This window comes from Lutra lutra, chromosome 8, assembly GCF_902655055.1.
Source record: "Lutra lutra chromosome 8, mLutLut1.2, whole genome shotgun sequence".
Lineage (NCBI taxonomy): Eukaryota > Metazoa > Chordata > Mammalia > Carnivora > Mustelidae > Lutra > Lutra lutra.
The window spans coordinates 129,907,969-129,924,861 of NC_062285.1; the positions used below are offsets into that span (position 1 = coordinate 129,907,969).

General features: G+C 46.1%; 1 protein-coding gene across 3 annotated transcripts in view; it reads left to right on the forward strand.

Annotated features, from left to right (window-relative positions):
* ABTB3 (ankyrin repeat and BTB domain containing 3) overlaps positions 1–16,893 on the forward strand; it is a 295,530-nt gene that overhangs the window by 163,989 nt on the left and 114,648 nt on the right. For all 3 annotated transcript variants that reach the window (XM_047742569.1, XM_047742571.1, XM_047742570.1), the window contains exon 2: positions 6,983–7,132. In XM_047742569.1, the coding sequence (XP_047598525.1) occupies positions 6,983–7,132 (150 nt within the window). The remainder of the gene's footprint in view (positions 1–6,982; positions 7,133–16,893) is intronic.

The window sequence follows — 16,893 nt, forward strand, 5'->3', positions numbered from 1 at the left end:
TGTCCCCTTTGGTCACCTTTTCTTCTGTAAGCCTACCCCGTTCCCAGGATAGCTGGGAGCTAGCTCAGCATGCAGTAGGCACAGCTGCTCCAATAAGCCCCAGTCTCCTTATTGTCTCAGGATCTCCTTTTCCGGACTGGGAGCTTCCTAAGAACAGGGGCTGCAACCTTTTTAAGTCTTGAGATCTCAAATGTGACCTTTGTATTGGGCCTTGAAGGATGAACTTGAACTTGCTGGGCACTGAGCAAAAAAAGGGAGTTAACAAGATCTAGAGTCAGTGAGGGTCAGGAAGAAATGCAGATGGCTGGTGCAGACCACTCCTTCTAGAATTTTGGCTGTGAAAGGGAAGAGAGAGAAGCACAGTAGCCGGAAGCGAAAGGTTTAGTTTTTAAGTCCAGACCCTTTATGGCCCAGTGCCCTCTAAGGACCCTGCCTCCCAGTCCTGCTGCTCCTCCATCCTTCGACACCCTCTGTTCCCATCTTGCTCCCTCTTGGCTGCAGAGCTCCAGCCACTCTTAGATGCAGTGCCTCTGGGCCTTTGTTCTTCCTGGAATATCCCAATAATAATAATAATAATAATAATAATAATAATAAGCTATTGTAGTGAGTTATTTATTGAGCTATTTCTAGGGGCCAAGATTCACATGTATGTACTTATTTGATCATCTAGTGGCCCTATGAGGATTGCACTATACCATTCCTGTGCTATTCACAAGGAAACTGAGGCACGGGGAGGCTAAATAGCATGCCTGGGTGACGTGGCTGTGAAGTAGTGACTCAACCCGGTCATTCATCTGGGCTCCAGATTCCACACTCTCTGCTCTGCTGTAAGGTGTCTGCTTCCCTGGGGCCCAGCCCTAGTGGTAAGCTCCTCTGGGAAGCTTCCCCGAAGCCCCCAGGCCAACTTGGGCTCACCCCCTCTGTGCTCCCTAGTGGAACCCCATGCATACCTCGGCCCTTATCTGTCTCCCATGGGGTTTCAGTTGGTAGTGGGTCTGACTCCCTTTCCGACCAGAAAGGGGACTTTGAGGACACAAATGTGTCCTGGTGTCTTTGTGGGGCTCAGTGTTTATGGTTGACTCGTAAATATCTTCTCATTCTTTCAAGGTCAACATGCTCATTCCTTTTATGTACTCCAGGCTCCATAGATGGGCCCATTATTGAACCCGTTTCTGAAAATTCTCCATCTCTGTGTTTTCTACCTCTTATTTCCTTGGATGATTTGGCTTCAGAAGTCCTATGAACGTTCCCTTTGAATATAACTTGTGATGAAGGGAAAATGAACCATGGTCTGGGTTTATCCTAATTGGAGTATGGTATGCCTCTCACAGACGAATGGCTTGGCCAAGCCAGCCCTGAATTTGTTTCCCAGTGCCAAGTATCTTAAGCAAGAAGGGGTTTCCAAGCCAATTGTGCAAATATTTTTAAAAATCTGTTAACTCCCTATCTTGCTCCTTAAGACATTTAACCGTAAATGAAAGCCTTCTGGCATCATGTGATTGAATTCCTAAATCTTTAGCTTCAAAGAACTTCACTCAGATTATTGACCCCCTTTTCTGTGCCAGCTGTCCATATATATTATGTCATATGGCTTCCCCACCATGCTAGGAGGGAGATAGTGTCAGACATCTTACAGAGGGAGAAAGAGAGGCTCAGAAGAGCCAAGTCACAAGCCCTGTGCCACACAGCTGGGGTACAACAACACCGAAATCTGAACCCAGCCAGATCTCTCTGGTGCGCGTTCAAGGGTAGTTCTGCTAAACGCCAGCTGCTTCCTTCCCATCTCTTAAAGCCAGTGCTGGTGCCAGGACCCTCTGCTTTAAATTCTGGGGATAACTGAGCAATGAACAAGGCCTAGCTTGGCAGGAGAGGCTTAGAGAATTTGTTCTCTCCTCTTGTAGCCAGACAGGCAAGGCAGAAACCCAAGCCCATGTCCTGGGTGCCAAGACAAGAAGACAATCATCATCCCCTTGTTCTCCTCCATCACTGTCATCACCACCATCAGTGAGGGAAGAACAGCTAAAGGCTGGTGGCAGTCTTATCGGGGTTTCTCTTTGTGGGTAAATAGCACCCAGATCCAATAATAGAATGGAGACACAGAGGAAAGCTCAGAGGAGAGAAGGGGTGGCTGAACATTCTATTTGCCAGGGGGCTGTCCAGTGCGTACAGGAAGGAGACACAGACAGGGACAGAAGGTCAACCCAGATCATCCCCACCCGAGACAGAATGCCCATGTGGTTGGCCCAGAGGAGCAGTTTTCATATTTTATATTCTAAGCAACCTAACCAAAAGGTTGTCTGTCTCCAGTCCCACAAAGTTTTGGAAAGATGATCCTCAAGACTGTTTGAATCCAGACATTAAATAAACAAAACTGCACATTTGTGGCAACAGGGTAGTTAGCAGGCGCTTACTCTATAGGCCAGAAGCTTTAAATATCCGTATTATCTTGTGTAATCACCACAATAAACCAATGAAGGAGATATTTTAACCCCTCTTTGCAGACCTGGAGGCTGGGGATCTGGAAAGTTCTTTGTCCAGGTTGCATGGTGGCTGCCAGGGGATTAGGGTCCATGGTTCTGCCAAGCCCACGCCACCCCACCTACGGCAAGCACCAGAGATGAGAGGCCTGGCAGTATGGACACCCAAAGGCATTAATTCATCATCTCGTAGGACCCAGAGACCCATTTGAGAACACGAATCAACTTCCCCCTTAGACAAATGCACAAGCCACTCCAAAGTAAGAGAATTTCAGGGAGACTATGACCCCTTCACACTCATGGTTGATGATGGCTTATGGTCACCTGCTCCTCAGGGAGATTATTCCTTCTAGGTGCAAAGAAGTCATATGTGAACCTTGGTTCTCCCCATCTTAGAACTTGAGTCTTAATCACTAGGCTGTGGCTGTCCTTGGCTCTAGTAATGGAAATTGATGAGTTGTCCAAAGCTCAGGCCTGTGTCTGACACTAAAAGCTGATGCTGAGACCTTCTTTTTTTTTTTTTTTAAAGATTTTATTTATTTATTTGACAGAGAGAGATCACAAGTAGACGGAGAGGCAGGCAGAGAGAGAGAGAAAGAGGGAAGCAGGCTCCCTGCTGAGCAGAGAGCCCGATGCGGGCCTCGATCCCAGGACCCTGAGATCATGACCTGAGCCGAAGGCAGCGGCTTAACCCACTGAGCCACCCAGGCGCCCAATGCTGAGACCTTCTTATTGACCTAGTTGATATTTATGGAAAAAAAAAAAAAAAACAACTCCAGTTTATGTGTATATCCCATACAGAGTCCTCAAAAAGAAAAAAAAGAAAGAAAGAAAACCCTGATATGTAATCTTTGCATAATAGACCAATTATAGATTTTCCAAATCTCAGTAATCAAGCTTTCAAAGCCTCTTTGAATAAATACACTTTCATTTAAATTCCATAACCTTCTAAAAGAAGGAGGAACAGTTCCAAGGGAAATTATTTATTCTTATGATAAAGCATAAAGCAGTCCAAAGCTGGGTTTATACACATTAGCTGATTTTCATCTCCATTAACATATGTTGAGCCACTATTATATGCCTAGCACATGCACAATACTTCAGTACACATGATTCCATTTCATTGCTCATGCCCAGCAAGCCCTTGTGGGAGACAAGGCCATTATTTTAACCTTCATGTCATGGAAGAGGAAACTGAGGTCCAGAGAGGCCCCGTGCCCTGCCTCAGGTGAAACATGGGTGGACAGTGGCAGATCCAGGACTGAAGCTCTGGGTTCCAGACCAGCCTCCATGCTTGCACCTCACCCATGTGTGAAGCAATGTCTCAGACGTCTGCTTGAGAATAGAACTTGCTGTATGTAATGCAAATACCAAGAAAGCAAGCCTGTGAATATGTGTAAGGGTCATTTGTACGATGAATTAGAAAACTTTTGTCCTCCACCACATTCAGGGCTCACTTGTGGGTCCCCTTTGCCGTGAAGCTCCCTGACCACCACCCGCTCTCCCAGTAGAGGACCTCATACCCTGGAACCTGGGGCCACTTATCACACTGGGTCATGATCATCTGGTGCCATCTGCAGTGAGCCCTCCATGGGTAGTAAATTTCTGAATAAGAGTCAGGGACATTGCGGGCCTCTGGGGAGGGATTGGACCAACATTCATTGCTGTGGCAACGGCTTCTCAACTTGGCCTTGGACCAACTGTCTCAGCAGGTGAGCAAGCAGGAGGAAGCAAGGATGACTCAGGGTGTCCCTGCTTAGGGTAAAAGGGAGGGTGACTCATCTATTGAGGCAAAGGAGGCAGGCAGAAGACCTGCCTTGGATGTTGGGTATTTCCATGAAGGTCTTGTCTTCCCTGCCAGGCTGAGGGTTTCTGAAATGCAGGGATCACCTCTCAGTCATCTCTCCATCCCCTGCAGAGCCTCTCACAGCACAAGGTAGTGTCCAGTGGATTGTGAACCTGTGTTGTCCAATTAATTCCAAGTTGTATACAAGTGTCAGCCACACTGTTTTTCAAACTGCTTGTCGTGACCCATGAGTGGGTCATGAAATCACTTTTGGTGCTGCACACCAGCATTTTTATTAATGAGACAGAAGAGAATAGAAAAGGAAAAAGAATGAGAGTGCATCATACATCGTCAGGATCAGTATTATTTTACTGGAAACTTTTCATGAAAAACATGAAAAGTGTGCAGTGAAGGTGGTGGGGGGTGTGTGTGTGTGTACACTGGGCTATGATATAAAATACATTTTTATTCTGACTCACAAAGTGTTTGAAAAATAGTAGAGAACAATTTTAGAAAGATACTTATTTGGCCAGTTTCCTGCTTATAGGAATGTGAGACTCTAATGGTCATTCATTTGCATTGTTTGTCTGTGTATTTGGTGTTCATCTACAGTCATCTATGAGAGTCGCTTTGTCTGCTGGGTCATCTTGTTCGGTGTGAATGGGAAACATCCAGGAGCAAGTACGGGCTCAGTGTGGCTGGAGTCACTAATTGGGCAACAGGGGCCAGAAGAGCTGTGTGTGACTGGGGCCACCTCAAGCCTGCCCATCTTCAAAGCAGGAACCTTTGTTTGTTGAAATTTTGTGGTTCAAGCAGGGTGAGCAGTGGGCTTAAACTGTTGACATTTGCAATCTGTTTCCCCTCACCCTACCAGTTGGCTTAAGTCACTTGACACCTCTGTATTGATACCGTCATATTGTTCCCATGGGTTTTTTGTTTTTGTGTGTGTGTGGGTTTTTTGTCATTCGCAGTCTTGTCTCCTCAGTTAGTTTAGGCACAACTCGAATATATCTTCTGCTGCTTTTGCATCTCCAAAATGCCTTGCAGGGTTGGGAACAGAGTAGGCATTCAATAAATGCTTCCTATGTGTTGACAACTATTCATTGCTGGGGTCCCTTCTAATACGTCCCTTCATTCCTCACATTCTCGAACTGTAGAGCACATACCATATGACTTCGTGGTTGTGTGTGGTAACAGTCTTCCCCTTCGCTTAGACTGTGAGCCCACTGAGGACAAGGAGTGTGTGTATTTTTTTTTGAGATGTATTTATTTATTCTAGAGAGAGAGTGCATATGAGTAGGGGATGGGCAGAAGGAGAGAATACCAAGGAGACATCACTCCTAGTGCAGAGCCTCACATGGGGCTCAATCCCACAACCCTGAGATCATGACCTGAACCAACACCAAGAGTCAGGAGCTCCACTGACTGAGCCACTCAGGTGCCCCAGGAGTGTGTGTATTCTATCCATCACTGTATCCTCAGCCCCTAGCACAGCACAGTGCCCACCTGCCTTGTTGATTGGGTCCTCAGTGATCTGTGTATCTGTTAGTCATCACCCTAACAATTCTGACTACCAGCTAACCTCCACTATCTCAAAGGCAGACCAAATTGGTATTGGTTTTTGCGGAGTAGCTCTAAGCTACAGGTTGGTACTGGAGCTGCTCCATGTGTCTCCTCACCATCCTTGAGCAAGCAGGCCAGCCAGGGAATGTTCTTCTTGTGATGATGGCAGAATTACAAGAGAGCAAGTTCAGCTGTACAAATGCTTTTCAGGCCTTCGGTTCTATCACGGGCATTAGTCTTTTGGCCAAAGTAAGTCAATCAGTCAACCCCAAAGTCAAGGAGCAAGAAAGCAGGCTCCTGCCTAGCGAAGTTTGGGTGGTGGAGGGAAAAGTGAATATTTCTAAATAACCTCCCCAAGTAAGTTCTCAGGCTCTTGCTAAATGTTCATGGGATGGCAAGGAAGGGAAGAAATCATTAGATGTCAGAGGTTTCCCATAGGTTTTCACCATAAAATCACAAAAGTCCACAGGGACTCTTCTACCACAGAGAAAGCCCGAGTTTTGTCTAATGAATAATAGCCCAACCACCCAGAGTTAAGTTTGTTGGACAAATAAAGCAAGCCCTCAGGAGCGACAGCTGGCAAAGACTATTCTTCTGCTCAGGGACATTCAGGGGAGGCAGCTGACTCCAGGAGGGAGAGTGGGACAGTGACCACTGGTTCCAGAGGCATCTCTGACTGGATAGAAGCCAGGCTGAAGGAAAGGGTTCTAGTTTGTGTCCTTTGGCAATATGTGCATGCAGATGAATCCCCACATGTCTGTTACAATCAGCAGGTCGGGATCTTCAGGAGATCTTTTAAAATAGAGCCCTGGGGGCGCCTGGGTGGCTCAGTGGGTTAAAGCCTCTGCCTTCGGCTCAGGTCATGATCCCAGGGTCCTGGGATCGAGCCCCACATCGGGCTCTCTGCTCGGCAGGGAGCCTGCTTCCTCCTCTCTCTCTCTGCCTGCCTCTCTGCCTACTTGTGATCTCTGCCTGTCAAATAAATAAATAAACAAAATCTTAAAAAAAAAAATTTAAAATAGAGCCCTGGATGCCATGTTGGCTTTGCAGTACCAACTCTGGCATGGTTCGAAGTGGTGCATGGTTTTGCATCTCTCCATTGATTACCTGAAAAATAACACTGTTTTCTTTCATTGTCTTTCCTCGCCCACTGCAGGAGTGCTGTGCCTGCCAGACAGCCTGAACCTTCACAGGGACCCGCAGCGGTCAAACAAGCCGGGCGACCTGCCCATGTTCAGCCAGTCGGAGTTAAGGACCATCGAGCAGTCCTTGCTGGCCACCCGTGTGGGCAGTATCGCAGAACTGAGTAAGTGGACACTGGTTCTCTGGCCCTCTCTGTGCCCAAGGTGCCCCTCCCCTCAGGACAGTGCTCCGTCACCAGCCAGGTGAAAGCTTTTATTGAGCACCTGCTGTGTGCACAGAACACTGCCATGGTAGCCATAGGGGAGGCAAGGGTTCTGGAGTCAGGCAGGTCTGATAACATTTCCTGCCACTTGTCACTGTTGTAGGTCAAGTTCTTAACATTTTCTGAGCCTCAGTTTCCTTTTCCATAAAATAGAGAAAATAATAGTACCTGACTTAAAGTATGGTTTTGCTGATTCAGTGAGCTAATGCCCATAAGGAAGCTTTGCCATGGTGACTGACACACAGTAAATGCTCTATAGATGGTGGCTGTTCATTGTTGATTTCCAGTGAAATCATTTTAAAGCATATGTCAAATCACATTTTCCTCTGGTCAGAATCTTCCACTGGCTTTCCATCTGACCCACAGAAAAAGCTAAAATTTTCAGAATTGCTTGTAGGCCACGCCACATATCCCTTTTATTCTTCTACTGTCCCCTAAGACCCCCTGAACTCCAGCCAGTCTGGCCCCTTGGTTTTCTTTGACTATAGCAGGCATGCCTCAGGACCTTTGCACTTACTATTCCCTCTTCCTCAACCGCTCTCCCTCCAGATAGCCACATGGCTAGTTCCCTCATTACCTTCAAGCCTCACCCGGAATTTTAATACCCTTTAGGGGCACCTGGGTGGATCCATTGGTTAAGCGTCTGACTCTTGGTTTCAGCTAAGATCATGATCTCATGGATCATAAGATTGAGCCCCACACCAGGCTCTGCACTCAGCAGGGAGTCTGCTTGAGATTCTCTCCTTCTGCCCCCTCCCCCCTCAAATAAATAAATCTTCAAAAAAATATTTTAAATACCCCAAAAGGCCTTTTTCCCCTTGATTTTTTTGTTTTTTAATAAAAGTTTCACAGAGATATAATTTATAGACAGTTCACCTCTTTAAAGTGTACAATTCAGCAGTTTTTAGTTATTTAGTTTTTAGTTACTTACTAAGGTGTACCAGCTATCAACCACCATCAATTGTCATCACTCCAACAAGAAACATGGTAGTGATTAGCTGTCATTACCCTTCCCCCCTCCACCTAACCACACTCTATTTTACTCATTTCTTTTTTTAATTGTTAATCTCTCCCTACTAGAATATATTTTCACAGAGAGTAGAGATAATTTGCTTTATTGATGTAACCCCAATGCCAAGAACACTGCCTGGCACATGGCATGCCCTCAGGAAATGTGAAGAGAAGGGGAAGGACAGGGAGAGAGAAAGCACAGAAAGGTGGAGATAAGGGAAGAATTGTAGAGAAGATTGGGTGTCTCGAGTTTAAGCAGTGATCTGAAACCCTTCTGTATCCCTAATTCAGGACTGTGGCCTCGGAGTCTGGCTAACCAGAAGAAAATAAAACTGAATTTACTTATGTTCCGTTGATTATCAAATTGCTTGAAGGTGTGTTCCTCATGGGACCTGAGCATTGATCTTAGAAATGATGGATTATGTTGAAGCCTGAATTGGTGTGACATTCTGGAAAATTCTGAACCATAGAAAGGAATCAGGGTCCAGAAGACAACATGTGCCTCTTCCCAAAGGAAGTCCCTATACACCCAGGACAGGCATCCTCCGTTTAGCACATTACGCCCCCCTCTGGAAAGGGAAGTCATAGCTGATGCAGGCTGTGGCAGGCCCTCTGGTCTTTAAGGAGCTACTTCCTGGCACCTGAATTTGGAAATTGTACCTCCATTCTCATCAAACCCAGAAGTTACAAGATGCTGCCATCCCAGGGTCTTCCAGCTATCCGTCCGCTATATAATCATTCTTCAACTTTTGGGTGCCATGGACCCCTTTGGCAGTCTGGTGAAGCCTACAGACCCTGCCTCAGAATATTATTTTTAAATGAATGAAATACGTGCATACATTTACAAAGGAAACCAATTATATTAAAAGTCAGTTACTGAGATGTTTTTATAAAAATTGTGATGTAGCCATTCTGTACTTTTTAGCAGCACATTATATAATAAGATCTAGTAGCAGCTTCGATGACCCCATTTATTTGGAGGTAGTGATATGTGTGAATGATATTTTGAAATATTTTCAACAATTGAAAAGGGATAAGAAAATGTCTGTACTTTAATAGCTTCCCACGGATTTGGGATATGAAGGGTCCAAGCAGCACCTGCGGGGGTGGGGGGCATTGCTCTAAGAAGAAATGCCACACTGTTTGGGACCTTCCGAGTTTCTGAGACATGCCCTTGACCCTGGAAATACAGAGTCTGGCTACAAGGTTGGATCATGTCTGCATGGGCATAACCTGGGAAGAGCTTCATCACCAGCTCTCCGCTGGGGTCTCCAGGGTTTGTCCTAGGATAACCTTAAGGGTCCCTCTTTGAGTCTAACACCTGGGCTGGGGCTCTGCTTAACTCCAGCCCTCCACAAAGAAAAGATTTGCTTAATAAATCTGTACTTCGCCAAAGCAGGCAGGCTGCAGCAGCAGCTAGCTGCAGAAATTGTTTTTCTTTTTTTTTTTTTTAAAGATTTTATTTATTTATTTGACAGAGATCACAAGTAGGCAGAGAGGCAGACAGATAGAGAGAGAGGGGGAAGCAGGCTCCCTGCAGAGCACAGAGCCCGATGTGGGGCTCGATCCCAGGACACTGGGACCATGACCTGAGCCGAAGGCAGAGGCTTTAACCCACTGAGCCACCCAGGTGCCCCCGCAGAAATTGTTTTTAAAGTCAATTTGCTCTGTATATTAGACGCTGTCATTCTCATTGATGTTGACTTTCACATATGAATTGTCGGCACACAAATGGGTGCTGCTAATTACAGAGGGGTTCTGTACCTTCATTAAGTCAGCCCATAGAAGGTATGTGCGCAAGCACATTGATAAGCCGCCTCGGCGACCAGAGGTAATAAAATCACCTGCTTTTCTGATCTGACTGTAATTTAGAGCGGCTTGCTCTGTGGTCTGAATCAATACGAGCCTTGCTCTCTCTGTGTACCTAGAGAGCTGTTCTTCATATTCAAAGATTACTCTATCAGTGTGGCTTGTAGAAACTACTGTTATTCTGCAAAGGTGAGCTGGAGCGAGTCTGTTCCCAGATATCCCTGCTCTTCTGGAATCAGGCTGTGCGGGGTCAAGGGCAGAGCGGCTGACCCATGGCCTTCTCCATAGTCAGTAATGATCAGCAGCAGCTGGTGTTACAGAACCAGGGGACTAGGCAAAATCCACACGAGCTGTTTCCAGTGTAACTGCTGTTGTCCACACTGGCGGGAAGGGACGCTAGAGGAGGATGAACGACTTGTCTGAGGTCCACCATGCCCACGAGCTGCAGGAGTTGGGACTGAGCGCGGTTCTTAAGGCGGAGCTTCCACGCTTCACCACAAGACTGCTGTCCCTCGCGGGGAACCCCAGCAGGTGTTTCTACATGTTACAGGTGCAGTGAGGGCTGTGTTCCTTCCAGCTCTGGGGATCGGTAGCTTGCTCTGTTGAATGCATCGTAAATGTTCTCCTCTAAACAGACCTGGAGATGCAGAAAATCACAAAGGATAGCACCTAGAAGGGGACCACCCTGGGGCTGAGACCTCTCCCTATAACCCCGCCCGTATCCTCAGGGCATGACATTAGATCAGAACTTGATCACGCAGGATGTTCAAAGCACTTACCTCTGCCCTGCCTGCTGTGGCTTGGGGTGAAGATAAATCCACTCATTCTGGAGCACCTACTGTGTGCCAAGTGCCTTCGGTAGATGAAAGGTGTTCCCATTTCACAGATAGGAAAACTGAAATTTGGAAGGAGAAAGGTCTTGCCCAAGGCCATGCAGCTAATAAATGGCAGAGTCATAATTCGAACCCAGTTGGTTTTGTTTTTTTTTTCCTGCCTTACTATGCTGTGTCCGGTTCAGCTTTGCCTTGTGAGCCCCTAACACAGCACCCCTGGCTTGGGAGATAATCTCAAGGGGGGACATGCAGCGAGTTAGTCTCTGAAACAAGATCGGAAGAAAATGCCACCAGTGAGGGGGACTCTTAATGACAGTCCACTCAAATATTAAATATTCTATGGAACTGGACTTTGATCTCAGAGACCTGGAACTGAGCCCATGTATGCCTAAACTGTTGGACTGTGAAGCTAAATTAGGACGCCACTCAGCCCCCAAACTGACACAGGCTGGCCTTTTTTTTTTTTTTTTTTTTTTTCACTCTGGGCCCTAGAAAATTTCCACGGTGACATGCTGAACTTCACAGTTGACCTAGAGACTGGTGAGCAGTCCCTTCAGGCTCTCTTTCCCTTGAACCAGTGAGCAAATCTGGGGGAATCAGGTCTGCCCAGGTTCTCCCACTGAGGCCACAGGAGAAGCAGAGGCCCTGGCTTCATGCTCACTTTTGAACCAACTTGACTCTCCTTTGGGTTCCACTCAATCCCACACTCGTGTCCTCTGAGGTCTTGTCTCGGCTCTTCTGCCTGACATCCCAGCCTTATCCACAAGTTCTCAGTTGAATCCCCATCAGACAGTCATTAATTGTAGTATTTGCTTTCTGTGGGTTAAAGGGGGAAAAAAATGAAAGCCTCATCATAAAATGCCCCTTCCTATTCACACTACTTTTCACACTCAACTGTGAACTTGTTGCTCCCATTCAATGAGGTAGATAAAATGGGGCCATTAATTTACAACCGTGAGTAAAAAGCTTTCTGGGTTGTGTCTCCTCGGTGTCCCCAGAAAGAAAAAAGAAACTTAATCCTTATGGCTTGGACAAGAGGGTCTCTCTCCTTGTTTGGAATGGAGTTGGGCTCTTTGCTGAGTCCTGCCTCCCGCCCCTGGGGTTCACCTGTGTCCCTCTCTGATGGCAAAGTGGCCACTGGCCTCTTGGTATTTTTCGAATATTGCACTCAACCACAGAGCCTTTGCACTTGCTGCCCCTTCTGCATAGAAAGCTCTTCCCCTGGTATTTACAGGGCTCCTCTGTCACTTTATTCAGGCCTCTGCTTCACTCTCCCCTCAGAGAGGCCCTCCTGTGACCACCCCACTCACCCCACCCCACCGCTCTTTATACAGTCTTCCTGCTTTCATCTTCTTCATCTCACTTATCACCACCTGACATACCATATGTTTATTTATATATTGTCTGTCCACCCCACCAAGACTATAAACCCATGACAGCTGAGAGGGTTGTGTTTTTTTGTTTTGTTTTGTTTTGTTTTTTAAGATTTTATTTATTAATTTGACAGACAGAGATCACAAGTAGGCAGAGAAGCAGGCAGAGAGAGAGGAGGAAGCAGGCTCCCTGCTGAGCAGAGAGCCCGATGCGGGGCTCTATACCAGGACCCTGGGATCATGACCTGAGCCAAAGGCAGAGGCTTTAACCCACTGAGCCACCCAGGCGCCCCGAGTTGTGTTTTTTAAAAATATCATGATATCCTCAGGGCGTGGGATAATGGTTGGCACATGTAGGACTCAGTAAATATTTGATGAATGAATGAATGAATGAATGAATGGTAGGTTTCCTGCTCAATCCAGGGTTCAGGCTTCCATTGTCCCTAATGACTTGGATTACACATGGTCTTTCCATTCTTTCTTTATCAAGGAAGGGGTTTTGGTGGGGAAATTTAAACAGCAGTTTGTGATGCTGGAGAACACCTCTGTTTCCTCACCTGTGCTGTGTGATATAAGGCGAGTGACTTGGTCACTATGGTCCCTGGTGTTCCCATCTATGACAAGAGGGTGATGATCCTTGCTCCCCCAGGGTTGTAAGAGGTTTTGAAAACATACTGTAGTAAGTGGCAGCTGACTGTAGATGAGGGAAGGAGGTGAAGTTGCTGCCTCAATTGCTGTCTTTTGGGCAGAAGGAGCCACCATTGGAACATGTAGTCCTTTGTCCTGGGCAATTGTAGCTGGCATACAGGCGGCGACTTAGTGGGGAGCTGCTCCGACAACCTGAGTCTGGCAGGTTAGAGCAGCATTTCTGAAGGGCGGGATAGGAGATGATCGTAGGTGATACACACAACACTTCTTATTTTTAATTGCCATGAATTTTTCATGAGCACTAGAAAAATATTGGTTTTCCATTTATGGCACTGATATGAAGCTTCCTTTTAAAATGAGTGAAAGAATGAGCCAATTTAAAGAAAAATATTAACTAGATAAATTGTACCTGCAGCCCACAGATAATGAGAGAAGACCTGGTGGTGATTCCCAGGTGGCCGACATTTGGGAAACCAGTTATTAGCAAATTCTATAAGGTTTCTGGAACCAGCTCCAGCTGCTGAAACACAAAGCAGCTAGTGACAAGTGGATTTGTAGTTTGGGGTTCACAAAGCTGAAGGTGAAGCAGTGTATAGCACATACATAGAGTGGGGTTTGAGATGGAGCTAGTGATTGCAGAATCCCTGTGCCAAATCCATCTCCTGTGGCCAGCCCTCCTGAGAGATGTCCTTAGGGCCTCTGATTAAGAACGGGGCTGATGATGATGATGATGGTGAAGATTTGCTGATGGTGATGATGGTGGTGGTGATGGTGGTGATGAAGATAATGGTGGTGGTGATGTTGGTGATGGAGATAATGATGGTGGTGATGATGGTGGTGATGATGGTGATGATGGTGGTGGTGGTATGATGGTGTCGATGAAGATGATGATGGTGGTGATGATAGTGATAAAGATGATGGTGATGAAGATGGTGGTCATGAAGGTGATGGTGATTATGATGGTGACAGTGGTGATGATGGTGATAGTGAGATGATAGTAGTGATAATGATGATGATAATGGTGATAATGGTGGTGGTGGTGGTGGTAGTGGTGATGATGGTGATGATGGTGATGAGAAAAAGAAATAGGGCTAAATATTTATTAAGCACTTAGGATATAGTAGACTCCCATGTGTTTTAAGTGACTTATATGCATGACTTCTTTTAATATTACGAGGTAGGTACTATTATTATCCACCCAACAAATCCATTAGGTGATAAAAATCTCCATTTACCAAGAGGTTAAATAATGCATCCAAAGTCACACAACTAGTTAGTGGCAGATTGGAGGCTCAGACTTAGACAGCATGTTTCTAACCACCACACACACACACACACACACACACACACACACACTGCCCCTCCAGGAACAGAACAGTGAATGAGGCATAACCTCTTCCCTTTGAGGCTCAGTGGGGGAAGCAGACAAGAAACATGACAGAATCAAGCAGTAACATGTTAGACTTTATTAGCAGGTATTGTGGGTAAAAGGGGGAAGAGGAGATTCTGACTGGGAGCATCCTGGAGGGCTGCATGGGAGAAATAGCACTTGATCACAGCCTTAAAGGTCCTCAGTAGTTGCAAGAACGAGGGAAAAGGCACTCCAAGATAAGAAAACAGGAGCAAAAGCAGGAAACCTGGAAGTGTCGGTTTAGCTGAATGATGCTCCAAGGAGGTAGTTAGCCCAACCAAGGTCAAAGGTGTCCCAGCATCTTGGGGAATGGGCCCAAAACATGGACCTTCTCTTCTTCACTCCCTTGTGGGTTTTCTTATTCTGAGCTTTTTTTTTTTTTTTTAAGATTTATTTACTTATAAACGGTGGGGGGGAAGGAGCAGGGGAGAGGGAGAGAGAATCTCAAGCAGATTCTGCACTGAGCACAGAGCCCAATGGGGGGCCCAATCCCACGACTCTAAGATCATGACCTGAGCCAAAATTAAGAGACGAATGTTCAACTGACTGAGCCACCCAGGTTCCCCTGTCCTGAGCTTTTATACTAGAGCTTAGAGAAAGACAGATGGAAAGATGATACTCCAGTCTGACATGGATGGAAGGTACAAGAAAGAAAACATATCACCTTAGTAAGCTTATTATTCTGATAATGCCATGTAGCTGTAATTCAAAATTCAGAAACTACAAACAAGTTGGAAGGGAATACCACCCACAGTGCCACTAGGGAGAGAAATCCTTAGTCAACATTTTGGGGGTTGTTGGGGGGGGCGTGGTTTTCATATTTACTTTATGCAAAGTTTTTATTTATTTTTTTTAAAGATTTTATTTATTTAGTCAATTATCATATGGTTTCACTTATTTGTGTTGCATAACAAATAGCATGGAGGACAAGGGGAGATGGAGAGGAGAAGGGAGTTGAGGGAAATTGGAAGGGGAGGTGAACCATGAGAGACTATGGACTCTGAAAAACGATCTGAGAATTTTGAAGGGGTGGGGGGTGGGAGGTTGGGGGCACCAGGTGGTGGGTATTGTAGAGGGCACGGATTGCATGGAGCACTGGGTGTGGTGCAAAAATAATGAATATTTTATGCTGAAAAAATAAAAAAATTAAAATGTCAAAAAAAAAAAAAGATTTTATTTATTTATTTGACAGAGAGAGAGATCACAAGTAGGCAGAGAGGCAGTCAGAGAGAGAGAGGAGGAAGCAGGCTCCCCGCTGAGCAGAGAGCCCGATGTGGGCCTCGATCCCAGGACCCTGGGACCATGACCTGAGCCGAAGGCAGAAGCTTTAACCCACTGAGCCACCCAGGTGCCCTATGCAAAGTTTTTAAATAACATAATCCTGATCTCACAGTATGCAATTGTGAGTTTCACTTTTTTTCTACTTGCCATTTTAACAAGAGGATTTTTTTTTCATGGTATTACAGATCTGTGCAAACATTTTTAATGACCGCATAAGTTTTTTATTTTATCATATGGATATACCAGAATTTGTTTAACCATGCTGTTATTTTTAAACATATATTTCTTTGTCAAATTTTGGATCCCATAAATAAGGATTGGATGAGAATCCTTGTGCGTAAGGATTTTTGCTGCATTTTGGATCCTAACATTGGGAAGGATTCCCAGAAACAGAATTACTGAACTGAGGGTAAGAAGCATTAACACCTTGGCTACATAATGCCAGATTGGACTTGGAGCCGACCGTGGCTGCCCTGGGCTATCTCTAAAAAAAAATGGTAGGGGGTAGGGTGGAGAGCACAGGCTTTAGAGTCAGGTGGACCCAGGTTGGACTTTTGTCTGTGCCTCAATTTCCTTATCTGTAAAATAAGATATCTCAGCCTTGACATTATTGACATTTGGGGCTCGATTCTTTGCTGTGGGGACTGTTTGTAGGATGGTTAGCAGCAGCTCTAACCTCCACCCACAGGATGCCAGTAGCGGGCCCTTGGACATGACAACCCAAAATGGCTCTAAGCTTTGCCAAGTGTCCTCTGGCAGGCAGAATCCATTTGGCTGCAGATCGCTGCTATAAAACTGATTACTATCATGTGTGTTTTGCAGAACACAAGAGGATTAGGAATAGTGCACACAAGGTGCTGACTCAGCGTCTGTGGCACAGTATAGGGGCTCCTGTCACTACTGTTCGTGATATGACAGTGACATTTCCCATGGCTGGATGCTACAGAGATCACACCCAGGAGAACACAGGAGATCAGCTCGGAGGCCACACCTGGCTCTAGGAGTCTCTCGGTCTTTGGTTCTTTGGCCAAAAGCACCCAGCAGTTTCCCTGTCCGCTCCTTCCAGCGGTCACCGTGCATCCTACTACTTAGGAACAGAATTACTTCTCAGATTTTCCTGATAGGAGCCTTTCTCCCCTCACTGTCCCCCCACCACACACACACCCCTACTGTTTGCAACTCATCTTTCCTCCTGGAGGACTGTGGAGGCTATGCTGAGTCTGTTACTGGTGAGCCCAGGTCCTTCCCCCTGCACATCCCTGGGGGTGAGGGAGCGCCCCTCAGACCCTGCCACCG